General features: G+C 42.7%; 1 protein-coding gene across 4 annotated transcripts in view; it reads right to left on the bottom strand.

The window, feature by feature from the left end:
• PLCE1 (phospholipase C epsilon 1) overlaps nt 1–18506 on the bottom strand; it is a 361223-nt gene that overhangs the window by 184541 nt on the left and 158176 nt on the right. For all 4 annotated transcript variants that reach the window (XM_043926636.1, XM_043926638.1, XM_043926637.1 and 1 more), the window contains one exon: nt 4773–5061. In XM_043926636.1, coding sequence (XP_043782571.1) covers nt 4773–5061 — 289 coding nt within the window. The remainder of the gene's footprint in view (nt 1–4772; nt 5062–18506) is intronic.

Below are 18506 nucleotides of genomic sequence, written 5' to 3'. Positions count from 1 at the left end.
CCAACTCTGTGACCCCATGGACTATAGCCTGCCAGGCTCCTCTGTCCATGGAATTCTCCAGGCAAGAATACTGGAGTGGGTTACCAGGCCCTCCTCCAGGGCACCTTCCCAACCCAGGGATGGAACCCAGGTCTCCTGCACTGCATGCAGATTTTTTACTATCTGAGCCACCAGGGAAACCCTCTCTTTTCATATTAATATTCTACTTATAGTCTATCTATGATGAATAACTTTATTTATTAATAACTATTCTATACATACACACGCCCAAACTGGTTAAAAAAAGAGCATTTCCTACTACATAATTTAAATATGGGTGACTCTGCTTTGTCCGAGTTACATGTAAATATTTAATCCTTTGATTTACAAACTTAGGAACAAGCTGATACAAAATGTACACTTGAAAACAGCCGCCTTATATTGAAAAATCCTGTTCCTTATCGCTATTTTTTTTTTAACTTTTGCTATTTCAGTGCTTTACATTACTATCAATTATTTCATTCCTTTCTCTCCCTTTTGTCTTTGTCTTGCTTTTGTAATTTTTAGTAGGGAGTACATTGGAAAAAAAGAAAAGTAGGCAATGGATTTAGAAAACGTCTTCCTGATTATTGAAGTCAAGAACTCTTGGCTGCCACTGCTCTACAGGGCTGGTCCTGGGATTCTAGAAAGGTTAATGGGGAGGAGGAAGAGGGGAATTAGATGGGAAGCAGAAGGATCTTGACTGTACTCAACTAGTGGAAGTCCCAGATAGGATGGAGTAAGTTCTCCATTTTCCATTTTTTGAGATAGTGTACCCTTGCTGATCAATGCTTCATATCAGAAAATGTTTCTCATTATTTGGCAAACTTTCCATTGAGCAGACAGACCATCCTCACTGGTCCTGAAGGCAGAAAACCGGGAATGAACTGACTGTCGGCTGATGTTTTAGAGCTACTCGTACCACTGGAGGGGTGCAAACTGATGAAGATGTTGGAGAGTTAGGAGAATCTTGTGGACTGTGGTAATGCTGCAAAGCTGCAGAATTCTGGCCAATCAACCCTGACATTATCAAGTCCTGACTTGGGAATGCCCTGTGAGTAATGAAGGAATTGGCTGGACATTTTCCCTTCCTATTCTCACCTACTAGAGGCAGCTCCAACCCTCGTTTTGAAATCATAACCACTTCTAAGAGACAAGTTGACTTGGGGCACCTGCAGGTCACCTGGAAAGCTGTCTTCACATTTCTTTTTCACAAACTTGGTTCTTTCTAACATCTTAATGGGCCTGGCACTAAAGACCTGCATAATGTGTTCCTCCTGTTTAAATCCTTTGACTTGTGAGTGTGTGTTCATTGGTGTAAAAACGTATATAACAAAATTTAGCGTCTTAACCATTTTTCATGCAGCTGAGTTGTATTGAGTAAATTCATATTGTTACACAATTATCACCATGATCCATCCTCAGAATTCTTCATCTTGCAAAACGAAACTCTGTACCATTAACAGTAACTCCGCATCCAAACCCGCCCCCCACCAGCCCCTACAACCACAGTTCTACTTTCTGTCTCTGATGATTTGGACTATTCTAAGCACCCCACACAAAAGGAATCATATAGCATTTGTTTTTCGCCCTCCTCCTTTTTTTCCCCCTACCTTTTCCAACTCGATTTAATCCACTTTAAATGTGATCTCTCTCATGGAAAAGGTCATTCTTTTTGACCCTTTTCCTTACCTTTTCCCTCTGGGAAAAAATTACAAACTCTGTCCTGCCTCCCTCTTCCCATCTTCATTCCATTTCTAAGCCTCTCATTAAAAGAAAAGAAAGTTACTGGGATAATAATTTTCTGAATCTTTCACATTAGATATGAGTTTCAAAATATAATTAACCATAATGACAGATCTATAGATGCCAACATCTAAAATCTCTGAAATGGCCCAAAGTTCTTTACAAAATCTCCATGATGTTTTACTTTAACTCTACTCATCTTAATTAAAATGATTTCCCCTCAACAACAAATGCCTTTTAACTCATTTGTATCACTTTTTTTCCTGGAGGCTGATGCTCAGTATTCTAATAATTGTGTTTTTCTCTCTATTCCATGGGAAGTGTGTAGATTTCAACTGTGTTGTGGGTTAAAGAGGTTTTTGAGGACTAAAGTCTGGAACCAAATCACAATGTTTAATACTGCTTCTCCAGAAAGCATTCTGAGTTCCACACAGCTCCTGAGAAATGAACTCTGGAACATGAGCCGTTTATAACCTGGAGACTGAGTATGTTACACACTTCCCATAGATTTTCATTAGTGACACAGAGCTGAAAGTTGTTGGCCTGCTCAATGCCATAGGACACATAGTGAACAATAAAACAAATGTGGCATAGCAGCCAAGCATATTGTCCAGACCCCCTGCTGGAGCATGAGGCCAATAGAGCTCAAGACCCAGCTACTCAATATTCTGAACCTATAGGTTCCCTAAACACTCCATGATTTTGAATGGCCATGTATGGTTTTTTAAGATGTATTACATTCCACTGCATGTTGAAGAACCATATGTTTCACTACAGCACATACAGATTTTGAAAACCCCATGGGAGGAAGCACTGAAGTTGAAAAAGATTCCCAAGAGAGCAAGGTAGAGATACAGAAATTAGCTTGGAGCTGAAGCCAACCTGCTAACTATATTATTCAGCAGAAACTACTTGCAGATGGATATCAGAAACCTTTAAAGAGGTACAAAACAGAAAGTTAAAAGAAACTCCCAACTCTTGCATAAAACCCAATTCAATGATCACTCATTAGCTGATGATCCAACAAGTCCCAGAGATAGGAATGCTGATCTCAGAGCTCTGATATGAACAGGAAAGTGCAAATAGCAATGGAGATCAACTTACTTGTTATCAGGGCAACAGACACCTTAACTAATGGCCTCCTTTTTTCTCCCCAAAAGTCTGTGTAAGACTGGAGGCAGCCTGCCTGGGAACTAACACACATTTCGGGAGCCTGGAAATCTGTCCTTTTGCAATTAATAGAGAAGAAACAAAGTGGCTTTTATTGACTTTGTTCATTTGCAGCCAAACCATTTGTCACATGGACCATTAACTCTACTTTCAAACACTGAACTCTTAGAGTCACTTCCACATTATTTGGCATTTAACTCTCTGCAGTCTTTTCTTTGAATAGTTGGTGCATGCAAATCTGGCTGGCTCACTAGGATCATAAAAACTTAAAGGCAAGAAAACTGACTTGTATGTTATTAGGATCTCCCATAAGGCCTACACACTGCTTGGCACAGAGTGGGTATCTGATACAAAAGCCTGATTAACACACAGGATAAGCTCCTCACATACAGTCACAAGCACTGAAGCTCTGCCAACTCTATATGTCAGTTTCGACTCGAATTCCCAGGAAGATCACTGATGGAGAATACAAGCTTGGCAGTCACCAGGAGCTGCATCAGAATAGAGAAATCTTGAATCCTGTGGATAGGGGAAACCCTTAGTACCTAGAGACTACAAGTTCCATGGGTGAAAAAGTGAAAGTGACAGTCACTCAGTTGTATCCAACTCTTTGCAACCCCGTGGACTATACAGCCCATGGAATTCTCCAGGCCAGAATACTGGAGTGGGTAGCCTTTCTTTTCTCCAGGGGATCTTCTCAACAATTTCCATGGGGGTAAGGGCTATGTTTTGTCCCCAACCCAGCACCCAGGGGCTCAAAAAACGTATGCTGAATGAATGAAACATATATGAATCTAAGTTTCTCCTCTTTAGTCTCTGGGATTAGTGGTCCCCATCTTGTGTTTTTCTTCATTCATGATTTATAACTGATCCACAAAAGTTAAGGTGACACTAGAAAACAAATCAGCATGGCACCCACATGGTACACAGACAGGTGTGGACCTCCTCTAGGGTCTTCCCAAGGGGCGTTGGGGTGGGGTGGGGTAGGGGAGGTTGAAGGTCAAGGAGGAAGACCACTGGTGTGATAGTCGTAGGTCTGGGGCTTGCTGTGGAGGGATGAGAGGGCCTCTCCTTGAGAGAAGTGGCAGGATGTCAGAGAGAGTTCTTGGCAGCCCCTGAGCAGTGGAACGCTGCTCTGCATGGTCCCCGTCTGGTTGGCAGCTTCCTGCCAGGGAAGGATGCCAAGTGGGTGGTGTCAGCTGTGCAGTGCACAAATCTCCACTGGTGCACAGCCGTTTCTGACCTGCCTGTCTGCCACTTGTGGGAAGTAGCTGGGAAGTTCTGATGCAGAGACCCCATTCTCCATTAGTTTTAATTTCTTAGCAGTATTTCTGACTATCTTGTCTTTTAAGATGGGGGTCGCTGGAAGATGGCCTTTAGCTTCTCTGGTCAACATGAACCTATTAATTCTGTGTAGGCGAGAGAACTCTATTCCACTCTGTTTTGAGTGAAACAGTTGGTTTTCACTGTGACCACACGACTACACTTTTTTACGAGCTTTTTTACTTTTATTTTTTTACAGTAATTGACATCTGTCATAGACCACCACTAGGAGAAATCATCTATTAGTATAACTTAAAAAAATTAAACACAGCCTTTTAGTCATTTACTTCTTTTGAAAAAGAAATTTCAAAATCTTAATGTTCATTATTCAGAATGCTTACACCTTAAGGGATTTTGGTAAAGGACTATCATTTTATATTCTTTTAAAGCAGCTACCTTTTCTGAACGTTGTTGATAAGTGGACTCAATTTTCCATGAGGAGATGCATAAATGTTAGCTCAGATTCTTTTCTGCATTCAATGATGAAGAGTTAAAAGTGAAATTTCAGACAGTACCTTTCAGCATCATTCGTCCCGTGGATCCTCCAAAAGAATTGAGGAGGCTGCTTCTTGCTCCTAAAGATGTGGTGGCTTCCAGGAGAGAGCCGGTGATGTACTGAGATATGGAAGTCCTTTGCAGGGTGGCACGATACTCACACACCGTGTCTCGGACACATTGCTTTAAGTACGGACTGACACTGATCCTTTCATGGGCTGTCTCAGAGGCTGGGAGCTTGGCGAAGAAATGGAGAAGAGATCTAATTGTTTCTTCTGTGGCTTCTCCCCTCCTCACTGCACTGTAGATCTGTGAATAGCACAAAGTACAGGAAGTATTAATCTAGTTTCTTAGAAAAGCAAATTAACTTGTTGACAAAATGCCAAGATGACTTATTAAGAAAGAAGTCTCAGTCGCTCTAAGCACAAACACTCGTGAACACTGGGCTCATACATTAACCTGAACATTCTACAGACACCATTTATTTGGGAAAGCTATGTGCAGTTATGAAATAGGTCCTTCAAACATCCCTGCTATCAAACAGAGCACTTACGACTTGTACCAACCAAAAATATATTCAGCTCAAATTTCTCCTCCTTCTCTTTATCAGAGCAAAGCTCGTCTACAGCGGGACAAGGGCATACCTTTCCTATTTGTCGTTCTGGACTCTCTTGAGTGACTCCCCCAGAGCTGTCTATCTTCAAGGAACCCTTCAGACTGACATTCATGAGGAATCCTCCTTTCATGCTCAAAATGAAATAAGGGTGAGTGGGTTAAGGGGCAGGAGAACTTCTATATTCCCTTTTTGGTTATAAGCTTTCAATCCATCAGCTTAGATCAAAGTCTTTGAATCCTTTTTCCCCTCCTTTTCCTCCCTCACCCCCACATCCAATAAGATGACAGATCCTGCCCACTTCTCCTTCCTTCCTTTCTTCCTTCTGCCTCTGCCACTATCCTGATTTCCTCTTTCCTTCATCACCTGAATTCACCAAGAATTATCTCAAAGAGATTGGATTATTACATTTTCCCAGCCATAATTCCAATCCATTTCAGTGCAATTGTTCAACATGCGTTTATGTAGATCTGCTCTGTGCAAGGCACTGCATTGAAAGATGTGAGGTGTTTACGAAGATTAACAGACACCTCTTGTGCTGTAGGACTTCACAATCTAATTAGAAAATGAGACCTGAAAGTTATGAGGTCTGACATTATATCCGGGAGGTATGGGGTTTTGTCAAGGTCTCTGGGAAGCCAGAGCCTTCTTGGCAATGTATAAATGCCAGAGAAGAAAGATAACACAGGGTGAGTTAATCTAGCTTTCTGACAGTGGAATAAATGTTTACTATATTGTGTTGTCTGCATCATGCTACCTTGAGCACCATGCCTTGGTTGACAACTGATGCATCAAATTAAAAAATTGTTCTTCTGTGTTTATATACCAGTTATGTGTTAGGCCTTGGTAAATACAACAGCTTCTCCTCTCCAAGAGTTCACAGTCTAACAAGGAGGGTGAACAGATAAAAAGTTCAGGGTAGGGTGGAGGTGACAGCGATGAGTGGCGAGGGAAGGGAAGAACCTCGCATGCCCTTCAGACTCTGCACGCACCCTTGGGATGCTGCACACTCCAAAACTCACCTTAACTAGCATGCCGGGGTACTCAAAAGGACCCCTATTGAACTAGTCTGTGATGACACCCTGACTAGATTTCCACTCTGCCTTCCTCTGCTTTCTGGTATATACTTTTCATTTGAAGACAGAGTGTGGAATCTTTAACTTTAATTCTGTCATTAAATTTCTGGTGGCCACAGAGATGGTGTGCTGGGACAGAAGGAGCCCAGGCTTTGGGATCAGTTTTGTGGGGTTGTACACCCAGCTCTGCCTTGACCAGCCAGAGAGGATACTAATGCCCATTCTTAGAGATGTTCTGGGATTCCCCCCTGACAATGCATACAAAGTGTTCAGTCTGGGGTCTAGAAACGGTGCCCATTGGCACTGAGCAAGAAGAGAATGGACCCTGCTCTAAACAATCATCAGGTGATTGTATAACAACAGAGCACCCAGCACAGTCTATGAAATTCAGTGTGATGGAGTTATACCCTTGCTCTTACGTGCTGGATAATGTCATCCTAACCTTATTTGGGTGTATTGTGAGGACAAACAGGGGTAGAGAGTTGCAGAGCTCAGAACATGCTTTTCTTCTCCCAGCTCCAAATCATACGGGCAGTCTCCAACACACTAAGTCTCAAAGAGTCCTTCAGAAGTAAACAATCTGGATGTTCAGAGAAGAGAACCCACTGTGAGACTTGATAGCTAAAGATAAAGAAGCGTGGCTTTAACTGGGGCAGCTGAGGGAGGCAAGTCACATGGCAAGTAAGGGTGAAGAGGCTGGAAAACAGTGTGTCCTGGGGACAGTGAGTAGAGCAGGTATTAAGAGCAGAGAGTGTAGGGAAATCACTGGGGAATTGAAAAGGTCAGCTGGCCTGACAAAGGAAAGCCTTGAAAGTCAAGAAGAGAGGTTTAATCTATCAGAGATGGGTAGCCCTTCACTTTTTTTGGTCTATGTGTTTGTTTTTAGCAGAGGAATACGACTAGAAAGGCCCAGTGGTTCAGTGGTAAAGAATCTGCCTGCAGTGCAGACGCAGGTTCAATTCCTGGGTTGAGAAGATCCCCTGGAGGAGAGCATGGCAACCCACTCCAGTATTCTTGTCAGGGACATCCCATGGACAGAGGAGCCTGGCAGGCTACAGTCCATGGGGTCACAAAGAGCCAGAAATGACTGAGTATGCATGCACACACTTGGATATATTAAGTAGTTATTCAGCCTTGCTACCAGCTGTTTCCAAGCCCTCCAACTTGTCTGAAGAAAGAAGAAATGAAGAGTTCTAAGAATACATCCCTGAGCTGCTGTCACTACGGCTAACACCCCATCCACAAAGGATCAGAAAGATACCTACAGGTCCCACCATGATCTGGACTAACACATGTCATTCATACCAATATTTGATAAGCTGAATTCAAAGATATGGAAGTGCCTAGGGTACATGTTAAAATATAGGCAATAACCCCTTACTAGATCATCCATTAAAAAAAAAAAAAAAAGCAACTACTGAAAATTCTACCTATAATAGAATGGGAGAAGGAGGCAGTATAAAACAGTAATTATGAGTGTTGCTCTGAAGTGTTGGTTTGAGTCTGAGCTTCTCTGCTTCCCAGCCGTATGACTTTGTCTAAGCTGCTTTGCCATTCTGTGTCTTAGTTTCCCTTTCTCCAATATAGAGATATAATACATATTATCTGTCCTATAAAGTTGTAGTAAGAATTACAAGCTTTGATAAACACAGTACTAGGACTGGAACAGCTGCTTAATAAACATTCAACAAATACTGGCTTTTATGATGATGGTGACAAGGATGATTGCAATAGACTACAAAAATGACCATACATTATTACTTCACAGATTTCAGGCCAGTCTTGGGATTTGCTTAATCAATGGGAATTCAGTAAATGTATTGCCAGTGAAGTCTTCAGTGTTGGAGCTTGCTCTCTCTTGCCACTTTTGGGAATTCTGAAACAACTACCAAGTGAAGGAGCCAGAACTAACTTGCTGGAGGATGACAGACCACGGCTGAGTCATTCCTGCCACCTTTGCCAATAGCCTGCCAATAGGCAGATTCCCTGGTGGCTCAGATGGTAAAGAGTCTGCCTGCAATGTGGGAGACCTGGGTTCGATCCCTGGGTTGGGAAGATCCCCTGGAAAAGGAGATGGCAACCCACTCCAGTATTCGTGCCTGGAAAATCCCATGGATGGAGGAGCCTGGCAGGCTATATAGTCCATGGGGTTGCAAAGAGTCAGACATGACTGAGCGACTTCACTTTCTTTCACTTTGCCAACAGGCAGACACATAGTGAATCCCTCCTAGATCATCCAATGGCTAGTCCACCTGCCATCACAGACACATGAGACAGCCCAGCAAAGATCCGCTCATCCAGACTAGGAGAACCGTCCAGAGAATTCACAGGTACACGAGCTGCATGAATGACTGCTATATAAACCAGGAAGCATTGGGAATGCCTCGGCACGTGGTAAAAGTCAACTTACACAATGACGATGTGGTAGAGGCAATGATAAGCATTTCCTTGCATGATATCTGAATCCACACACTAGCCCTACGAGGTTGATTTATTTTGCAGATGGGGGCAGTGAGCCTAGAGAGACAGAGTGAGACAGTCAACCTTACACAACTAGTAAGAGACTGAGCCAAGACTGAAATTGGGTTTGTCCAGCTCTGTGGTTCCCCTTTATCCATTGCACTAAACATGGTCACACCCAAAACCCAAACAACGGGATTCAAGAAAATGTTGTTATTTGGCAAGAGTGTTAAGTGATGTTAACATTGCAGTTGTTATAGTTTTTATTCATGATAATTCCTTTCATGGTCACCCTAAAGTACTTTGGAAAACAGTCAAGTTATGACTAATGAATGAGCAAATATGTTTCCTTTTTATGGAGATTTGTAGTTTGAATTACAAGGTGAAAAAATATATAAACTTTATCTCACTTGATTAATGTGGTAATAGAAGGTGCTGAAAATTAGACTACTGCCTTATATGGGTCAATATCTTTTTTGATATAAAATCAGCACCTTACAACAGGGCATCCAATCTTGGTAAAAAGATATGTGTCTATCCACTCATCCAATGATTGATTTTTATTTATTGAAAACATACAAAAAAGAACTCTGCAAATATGCAAAAAGAACTTTTACTGGAGGAAGGCACACAGTCAACAAGTAAATCAAATAAGTTAGCTAGCAATTGCAGGCTATTATAAATAGTCAAGATACATTTCAGATACGGATTCTACAGGATTTGCTAAAGTCACTGGGAATGAAGGAAGGAAAGGAGTCAAGATTTTTATAGTTGGCCATTGTGGAGTTCTTAGAACTTTTAAGATCTATATATATTTTTTAGATTCCATGTAGAAATGATAACATATTTGTCTTTGAGATAAATATAAAGCATTTGTCTTTATATGTACATTTGCATAACATAAACATAAATTAATATAAATATTGTAAATCAACTATACTTCAATAAAAAAGATTTACATAAAGAGCTATAGATCAATGTTGCCCTCCATAGCACCTATGTTTACCCACCACTGTGAACTGTGAGTGGGTCCTCTCCATGGAATTACACTACTTCCACTATAGCAGGTGCTGCGTTTGAGAAGCATGACCTCACCATTACGAAGTTACTTGCATAAAAGCGAGCAGTCCTTAGACAATACTTCAGAAAAATTTGAAGTTCCTTGTGACTCAAGAAACCAACACTGGGACATGGAGTTCAGATCCAAACCCAAATGAAACAAACATCCAAGGCTGGGTAATTCAGACGGAGATGAAATCAAAGACTTGAGAGCACTGAAAGGCATAAAGCAGCCAGGCACATCAGGTCCATAGCACTCACCCAGGAAGAATGCTCCTTCTTCTGTACAGCTGGAAAGGGCTTTGTCTTATCTTGACTTCTACTGGGGTCCAAGAGAGTGCTTGACAAGGGGAGTCAATTTTGTACTTGCTCTGTTCCAAAAGCTTTCTTTCTAGGGTCAGAGCTATGGAAAATCACAATGTTCTAAGATCTGCTAGCATATCTCTCGAAATCTTTCAACAAGAAGGAGGCTTGTTACTTAGGTGTCCATTGACCCTTAACAGTAATACTTGTGGGCTCCCCTGGTGGTTGGGACAGTAAAGAATCTGCCTGCCAAGGCAGGAGACCTGGGTTCAGTACCTGGGTCAGGAGGACCCCTGGAGAAGAGAATGATTACCCACTGCAGTATTCTCACACTGGAAATCCCAAGAACAGAGGAGCCTGGCAGGCTACAGTCCACGGGATCTCAAAGAGTTGGACACGATTAAGTGATGAGCACACACATACACAATAATACTTGCAATCACTGCAACATTTAATGAATGTTTAAAATGAAGTAGGCCCTGAGCACTGCGACATGAGTTCACTGAAACTCCAGAACAGCTCAAGAAAGAGGTCCTACTATTACCATCACATAAAAACAAGGAACTAATGTGCATACACCTGACTCAGCATCAGGACTCTGCATCTCTAAGCCAGCACTGCGAGCCACCAAACCAAACAGCTAGAGAATCCTATACTGCAGTTGTCCAAGAAAGCTCTTTTTAGAGAGGGGTAGATAGCTAGTAGGAAGCTCCTGTATGGCACAGGGACCTCAGCTCAGTGCTCTGTGATGACCTAGAGGGGTGGGATGGGAGGGGTGGGAGGGAGGGTGGGTGGGATGGGAGGGAAGAGAGAGGGTATATATGTATACATATAGCTAATTCATGTTGTTATACAGCAGAAACTAACACAAATGGTAAAGTAATTATACTCCAATTTAAAAAAAAAGCTAGAAAGAAAGGTAGAGCAGATGCAAAGTAATGATAATTTTACCAACAGCTGAATTCGCAATAACAATGGTATTGACCATTAGACAGTGGAATCATACTTTCAAAATCTGAAAAGGGAACCGAGATTACTGTGAGTATTGCAGTAGCAATCCTGCCGCCTCTCTTTATGGTCTGTTTTCTCCCTCTAGAATGCAACCTCAAGAGGATTTTATTTACTTTTTCACTGCTCGATCGCCAGGGTCTGGAAGTTTTGGCATTACAGCTTCTCAATAAATAGTTCTTGATAGAATTAATGAAGGTCTTTTATATCTTCACCAAGAAATTGGCTAGAATCCTTTAGTTTTTTGGTCATGATAGTTTTTTAGTCATGACCTTATTGGATTCATCTAAACCACAGGTGACATTGTATTGTCACCTGTATGTGCTGAACATCAGATACAGAAGTCACATGAAATAGCACCAAATCGTTACAAAGCATTCAGAAAAGCTGCAACCAGATGAGGCTCTAATTGCTACTAACCAAATGTGATCTGAGGGGCTCCCCAGGTGGTTCACTGGTAAAGAATCTGCCTGCCAATGAAAGAGACAGAGAAGACATGGGTTCAATCCCTGGGTTGGGAAGATCCTTTGGAGGAGGAAGTGGCAACTCACTCCAGTGTTCTTGCCTGGAAAATTCAATGGATTAGATGGAATTCCATGGATTAAATTCCATTCCATGGATTAAATTCCATGGTGGAATTTAATTCCATTAAATTCCATTCCATGGATTAAATTCCTGGTGGGCTACAGTCCATGGGGTCACAAAGAGTCGGACACAACTGTGTGACTGAGCATGCACACAAATGTGATCTGTTCTGAGAAATTCACCAATGGTTTAACATTATCCCATTATCATTTGCTGATTTTCCTAAGAGTTGAGAATGCTGAATCAGATCTAGTCTCCATCCTGAGTTTTCATGAAAATGATGATTTAAAAGAATCATGGGGCTTAAAGAAAACAGATATGGATTCAATATGGACTTTCCGGATTCAACAAATGCTGAGTTGCAGTTACAGAGACTATGGTAGATGCATGAGGACAATGATTAAAAAAAGAAAAAAAAAGACAAACTCCGTCATATGATCAAAACCCACCCCCTACCACAGTTTTCTACATTTAACATGAAGGGGTCAGCTAACATTATCCCTACATCCCTCTTAGTGTTACTGTTTGATGACCAAGACGTCTCAGCTTTCTTAAATGGAGGACAAAGGATATTAATTAACCTTAATTTTAATGACAATTTTGATCATGATACTTTTTAAATTAATTTTTTTGAATATAATTGATTTACAATGTTACCTTAGTTTCTGCTGCATAGCAAAGTAAATCATATATACATATACACACATACACTTTTTGTAGATTCTATTCCCATATAGGTCATTATGAAGTATTCAGTAGAGTTCCATGTGCTATACAGTAGGTTCTTATTAGTTATCTATTTTATATATAGTAGTATGTATATGTCAATCCCAATCTCCCAATTTCTCTCTCCCCACCTTCCCCCTTGGTAACCATGTTTGTTTTCTGCATCTGTGACTCTGTTTTGGAAATAGGCTCATTTGCACCATTTTTCCTAGATTCCACATACAAGTGATATCATATGATATTTGTCTTTCTCTGACTTACTTCACTCAGTATGACAATCTCTAGGTCCATCCATGTCACTGCAGATGGCATCATTTCATTCTTTTTTAGATCATCATCAGTTTTGAATACAGCGTATAGTCAGTATCTCATTCATCAGGGTTCTCCTTCAATATCATCTGTCATTTCTCACTAGCGACTATATATCCACTTCTAACAGCACCCTTAAAATCCCCATAATGTGATTCTTAAAGTAGCCTGAGCTGGAAAAACAAATAATCATGGTCATCTGAACTGTGCAAACTGAGAGTTAATAGGCTGGGGAACAATGCTGGAGCCTTCCTCAAGGAATCAAGTGTGAGAGTTGTGGTTTGGAAAGCCCTTTTACTGGTCTCATGGGCCCCTTTCCTAAATTCTGGAATCCAGAAGCAGTGTTCTAGAAGGTTGAGGTGCTGTAAGCTTGATTTCTGATGGATGTGTGTGTCTACACAAAATGCAATGACATAAAAACCACCAAGTTTCCTGAAGAGTCAACAAAAACAGTGAGGCTGTTATGGGTTGGAGGGTGGTAGCTGAGGGAGCCTGGAGACCGGAGTGGTAGGGATGGGGAGAAGGAATTTGGTAGCAAGCCCGTTGCTTCCTTTGCTCTTCATTCTACATTCCATTCAAGTGCCTGTGCAGAGAATTCCATTCTACTGAGAATATTCAGACCATGCACGAGACACTGACCAAACAGAGCTCCACAGAGCCAAAAATAAAGACTTTGCTAAGGCCAGGCCAATTAACCAGAGCTATGCCACCCGCTTCTGTAGGAAGTCAAAACTTTGTGACTGCAGGAAATGTCTAAGAAGGAGTGTGAGGGGATGCCCCAGGACATTTGATAATCTGAGAAGGTAAAGGCTGGGAATGAATGCCCTTCCACCTATCTTCTTTCCATCCGCATTTTACACTTGCGTTCAGATTTTGCCTCCTCCAAGCAGCTTTCCCCCAGCTTCAGGAAACATCATTGTTTTGAGTTCCAGCTGCCCCCATACAAAACTCTATAGTGGCACTTTCTGTAGACTGGGGAAGTCGCTGTTTACTCCCCTTTCAGGCTCTGAGTTCCCCAGGTGGGGATGGCAGTCAAGTTTTGGTCCACATTTAGTCCCCAGCAGGAAGCACACTGCCTAACCCCCTGCAAGCAGTGAAGAGAGGGAACAGGAGTGAAAGCACTGAAGTCTTTACAGCAGGTGCTCAAAGTGTGGTGCCCAGAACAACAGCAGCATCACCTGGGAACTTGTTAGAAATACATATTCTTGGGCCCCACCTCAGACCTACTAAACCCAAAACTCTAGGGTCGGGGCCCAGAAATCTGCATTGTAACAAGCCCTCTGGGTGATCCTAATTCCTGCTAAAGTTTGAGAACCTGATATTTTATGAGACCACATTACCTTTCATTTCTGACTGCACTTCTCATGTTATCCATCCCATAAACATGCACATCCATGCCATCTGCCTTCTAGAATGTGAGCTCCTGAGGGCAGGGGTGAGGTGCTCATGTCTCTCTGTTTCCCCAAAGCCCCTGCCTCAGAGTCCAGGACAGGGCCAACTTGACAAATGCTATTTTCATGAAGAAGCATCTCTTGCAGAAGTTCCCTGCAGCTACGCATGCACCAGGCTTTTCTGAAATGATGCTTCTGGCTTAATATTTCCCAGGATGAATCATGTCTGAGATACTAATTCTACTGGGAATTACCATACAGATGAATCATATTCGTAATGAGAAAACCTGGCTGCCAAGGAAGCCTCTTGAAAAAAAAAAAAAAATCAAATCAGTACAAATGGATTATGTTGGGAGGCTTGTGATGTCAGGCTGTGAATTAGGTCGACAGAAGGGATTTAAAGGCCTGAACTACCAGGCTCCCTGCAGCTCTAAGGAGCAGCGGGTCAGTTAATGAATCACATGGGGACAAAGCCCCTGCAAGACAAAAACAAACTTTCACAAATCCTCTAGATTGTGTTGCCCTGGCTCAGAGGCTTGGGGCAGCGTTCTTGCTCAGCTATGCACATGGGAAGCTATGAGGGAAAGAAAGTTCCTGAAGTCCTGTGGCTCCAGGCTGCTGTGTCCACAACAGGTGGATGAAACCAAGGTCAATCTGCAGGGCTAGGTTGTTTGCTTCCTGAGCCCCAACTGAATCCCTACTCAACAAGCTTCTAACTTCCCTTCCTCTGCTCAACTCAGAAGGATCAGTTCAGTTCAGTTCAGTCGCTCAGTTGTGTCCAACTCTTTATGACCCCATGGACTGCAGCACGCCAGGCCTCCCTGTTCATCACCAACTCCTGGAGTTTACTCAAACTCATGTCCATTGAGTCAGTGATGCCATCCAACCATCTCATCCTCTGTTGTCCCCTTCTCCTGCTTTCAGTCTTTCCCAGCATCAGGGTCTTTTCAATGAGTTGGTTCTTCGCATCAGGTGGCCAAAGAATTGGAGCTTCAGCATCAGTCCTTCCAATGTATATTCAGGACTATTTCCTTTAGGATGGACTGGTTGGATCTCCTTGCAATTCAAGGAACTCTCAAGAATCTTTCCCAACACCACAGTTCAAAAGCATCAATTCTTCAGCACTCAGCTTTCTTTATAGTCCAACTCTCACATCCATATATGACTACTGAAAAAACCATAGCTTTGACAAGATAGACCTTTGTTGGCAAAGTAATGTCTCTGCTTTTTAATATGCTATCTAGGTTCCAAGAGCAACCATCTTTTAATTTCATGGCTTCAGTCACCATCTGCAGTGATTTTGGAACCCCAAAAAAATAAAGTCTGTCACTGTTTCCACCATTTCCCCATCTATTTGCATGAAGTGATGGGACGGGATGCCATGATCTTAGTTTTCTGAATGTTGAGTTTTAAGCCAACTTTTTCACTTTCCTCTTGTACTTTCATCAAGAGCCTGATTTGTTCTTCCTTGCTTTCTGCCATAAGGGTAGTGTCATCTGCATATCTGAGGTTATTGATATTTCTCCCGGCAATCTTGATTCCAATTTTTGCTTCTTCCAGTACAGCATTTCTCATGCTGTACTCTGCATTTAAGTTAAATAAGCAGGGTGACGGTATACAGCCTTGATGGACTCCTTTCTCTATTTGGAACCAGTCTGTTGTTCCATGTCCAGTTTTAACGGTTGCTTCTTGACCTGCACACAGATTTCTCAGGAGGCAGGTCAGGTGGCCTGGTATTCCCATCTCTTTAAGAATTTTCCACAGTTTGTTGTGATCAAAAGGATCAGTGGCACCATCTACCTTGATGGCTCCAAGAGGCCCCTTTCTGCCCAGGTCATTGCTTCTGGACCAACCAACACTTCTCCTCTTTGCCTGAAGACAGCCCGAGGCTGACCTCCTGGAACACACTGCTCTGACCACCAGGGGTGGGACAAAGAGCAGATGCCTTAGGATGGAGAGAAAGAGCCTGGTCTTCACACCCTGTGATCCTGTTGGACTTCCAGTGCCACCGCCTAGTAGCAGTGGGCAAGTAGCTTGTGTTTCTTTAATGGAGGTTATCACAGGGTTGTTATAAACCAGGATTAACGGAGATAAGATAGCTATGGGTTCTCCAACTACATAGCCCTGGAGGATCCAAGTGCTCAGAATAGCATCCATGCCTGAATCTCTAGAGCTCTAAGGCCATGCCTGCTTGACTCCAAGACCAGAAACAACTTCCCACCCTGAACACCTATCACCCCTTCCCCTATCCCTCCTTGTTATTCATGGTGCTCCCAAGGCATTGGAGCCTCGTCTATGCTCAGGAATAAGTTTGCCCAGCCTCCTCAATGTGAGCTCATGTGGAGATGTCTGAGCATTTTCTGGTCCACAGCTCCATGAATAATCAGACTCTGAGCTCAGTTATGGGCAAGTGCACCTGCAACGCTATAAATGCAAAGTCTTATCACAGTGCCTGGTTACATAGGTGGCATTCAATAAGTGGGAACTTCTTAATAATCCTCTTGGTAACATGGGAGTTACAGCATGAGTCCTCTCTCCCCCTAGATTCCTTCCTTCCTCTCACTTCTCTGCTCTCTTCTTTCTCTCCAGGTTTTTCCTGGAGGTGTCTTCTCCAGCTCTCTCTGGGTCCCCAAAGTTTCTTCACTCCACAATTTTTTATTCCTCCCCAAGTTCATGTCCCCTGTTTTGCTTTTTTATGCTTTATTTTTTATTGTGATTCCTATTAACTCGTGTCCCGTTTTTCCTTGCTCTGTCTTCCCATCCTCTTCACTTGCTCTCTTTTTCTCATCTCTCTCCTCCACTCTTATTTCTTTTCTCCCCTTTTGATCTGGATCCTTTGAGCTTCAATTCATGGGCAACGGAAGAAGGTGGGAATAAGGGAGCAGTACTGACTAGTATGATCTGCAAACTGAGACCCTCCTCTAGTTGTGAGCGGCCAACTGTTTGTCATTATTGAATGCATGTGTTTCTTCTACCAGAAAACTGTAGGGCTTTAATTCCTGAAAGTCTCTCCTGTGATGGGAGCCAACTGAATGGTCAGTGGAGAGAAGCTAGGGACATTCCTCCCCCTCATTGCCAAGGAATAGGAACTCAGTGGTTGAGCCAACACTGGACCCACCCTCAGCAACAGGACCCAATGTAAGCTGGCCTTGACTAGCTGAGCTGGTTGCAGGCACGATGACACTGACTTCAGAGCCTCATGCTACCAAGTAGACTTGAGAGCTGTTTATAACAAGCTGTATAGACTCTCAGGTTTCATCTGAGGGTAGAATCAGGCTCAACAGCCAGTTAGGGAGCATACTTCAGGTAGAGCAAGCAGACTAGGCAGCAGTGGGTGGATAGAGACCACCGAGTCTCTAGGAGCTGGAGTCACTAAGAGCCCAGTCAGGTCAGAAGGCAGCCTGAAGGGTCTCTGCAACAATCAGGCCTCAGGCAGGGGCGCTCACCCAAGGGAATCCTCTGAGAAGCTTGAACTGGCAGCCAGGGCAGACACAAAGTCTCTGGCTGCACTTAAATTTCTGAAGGAGAAGGTATTTATGCCTATGAATAACTTCCTTATTTGGACACCAATCATTCATTTGCTCAACAAATATTTACTGGCTGCCTACTTTGTGCCAAATAGCATTCCAGAAACTAGAGACAAAATGATGAATAAAACCGTTTTTATTCTCAAGAAAAGTTTCCAAGCATCAGGGGAAGTAGGCCAGAATGTAGGCAATTCTCTGATGGCAGGCAGTTCTGCAATAGTGTGAATACAATGTGCTTCAGGTACACAGAGGAAGGTCTTAGAAGACCATGGAAGGCTTCTCCTAGAAAGTGACATCTACACATAACCTAAAGACAGAGAGCTAGCCAGGCAAAGGTGAGGGCAGAGTAAGATAAGAGGGACGAAAATGTTTTAGACAGAAGGAGTACCATGCACAAAGTGGCTCCCTATTGGAGCTAAGACAATGGGCAACGAATCTGGGGAGATAAGCAGGGTCCTTCTGAGTCTTTACAAGTGGATGCCATTTGAGCCCAGAACTGTTTCCTCTCACACATATTTTCTAAGCTAACTACCATGGAACTGCCTTCAATAGAAAAAAAAGAAAAGGTTTACAGCTAGAGGGTTATATTTCCTATGCCTGAGGACACCTATCACCTCTTCAGGGTGTCATGCTAAACACTAAGGATGCAACATCAAACAAGACCCAATCTCATCTTAACTCACCAAGGGGATAGAGA

This window comes from Cervus elaphus, chromosome 15 (assembly GCF_910594005.1).
Source record: "Cervus elaphus chromosome 15, mCerEla1.1, whole genome shotgun sequence".
Classification (NCBI taxonomy): domain Eukaryota; kingdom Metazoa; phylum Chordata; class Mammalia; order Artiodactyla; family Cervidae; genus Cervus; species Cervus elaphus.
The sequence above is the reverse complement of the archived record's forward strand: the minus strand, read 5'-3'. Positions and strand labels throughout refer to the sequence as shown.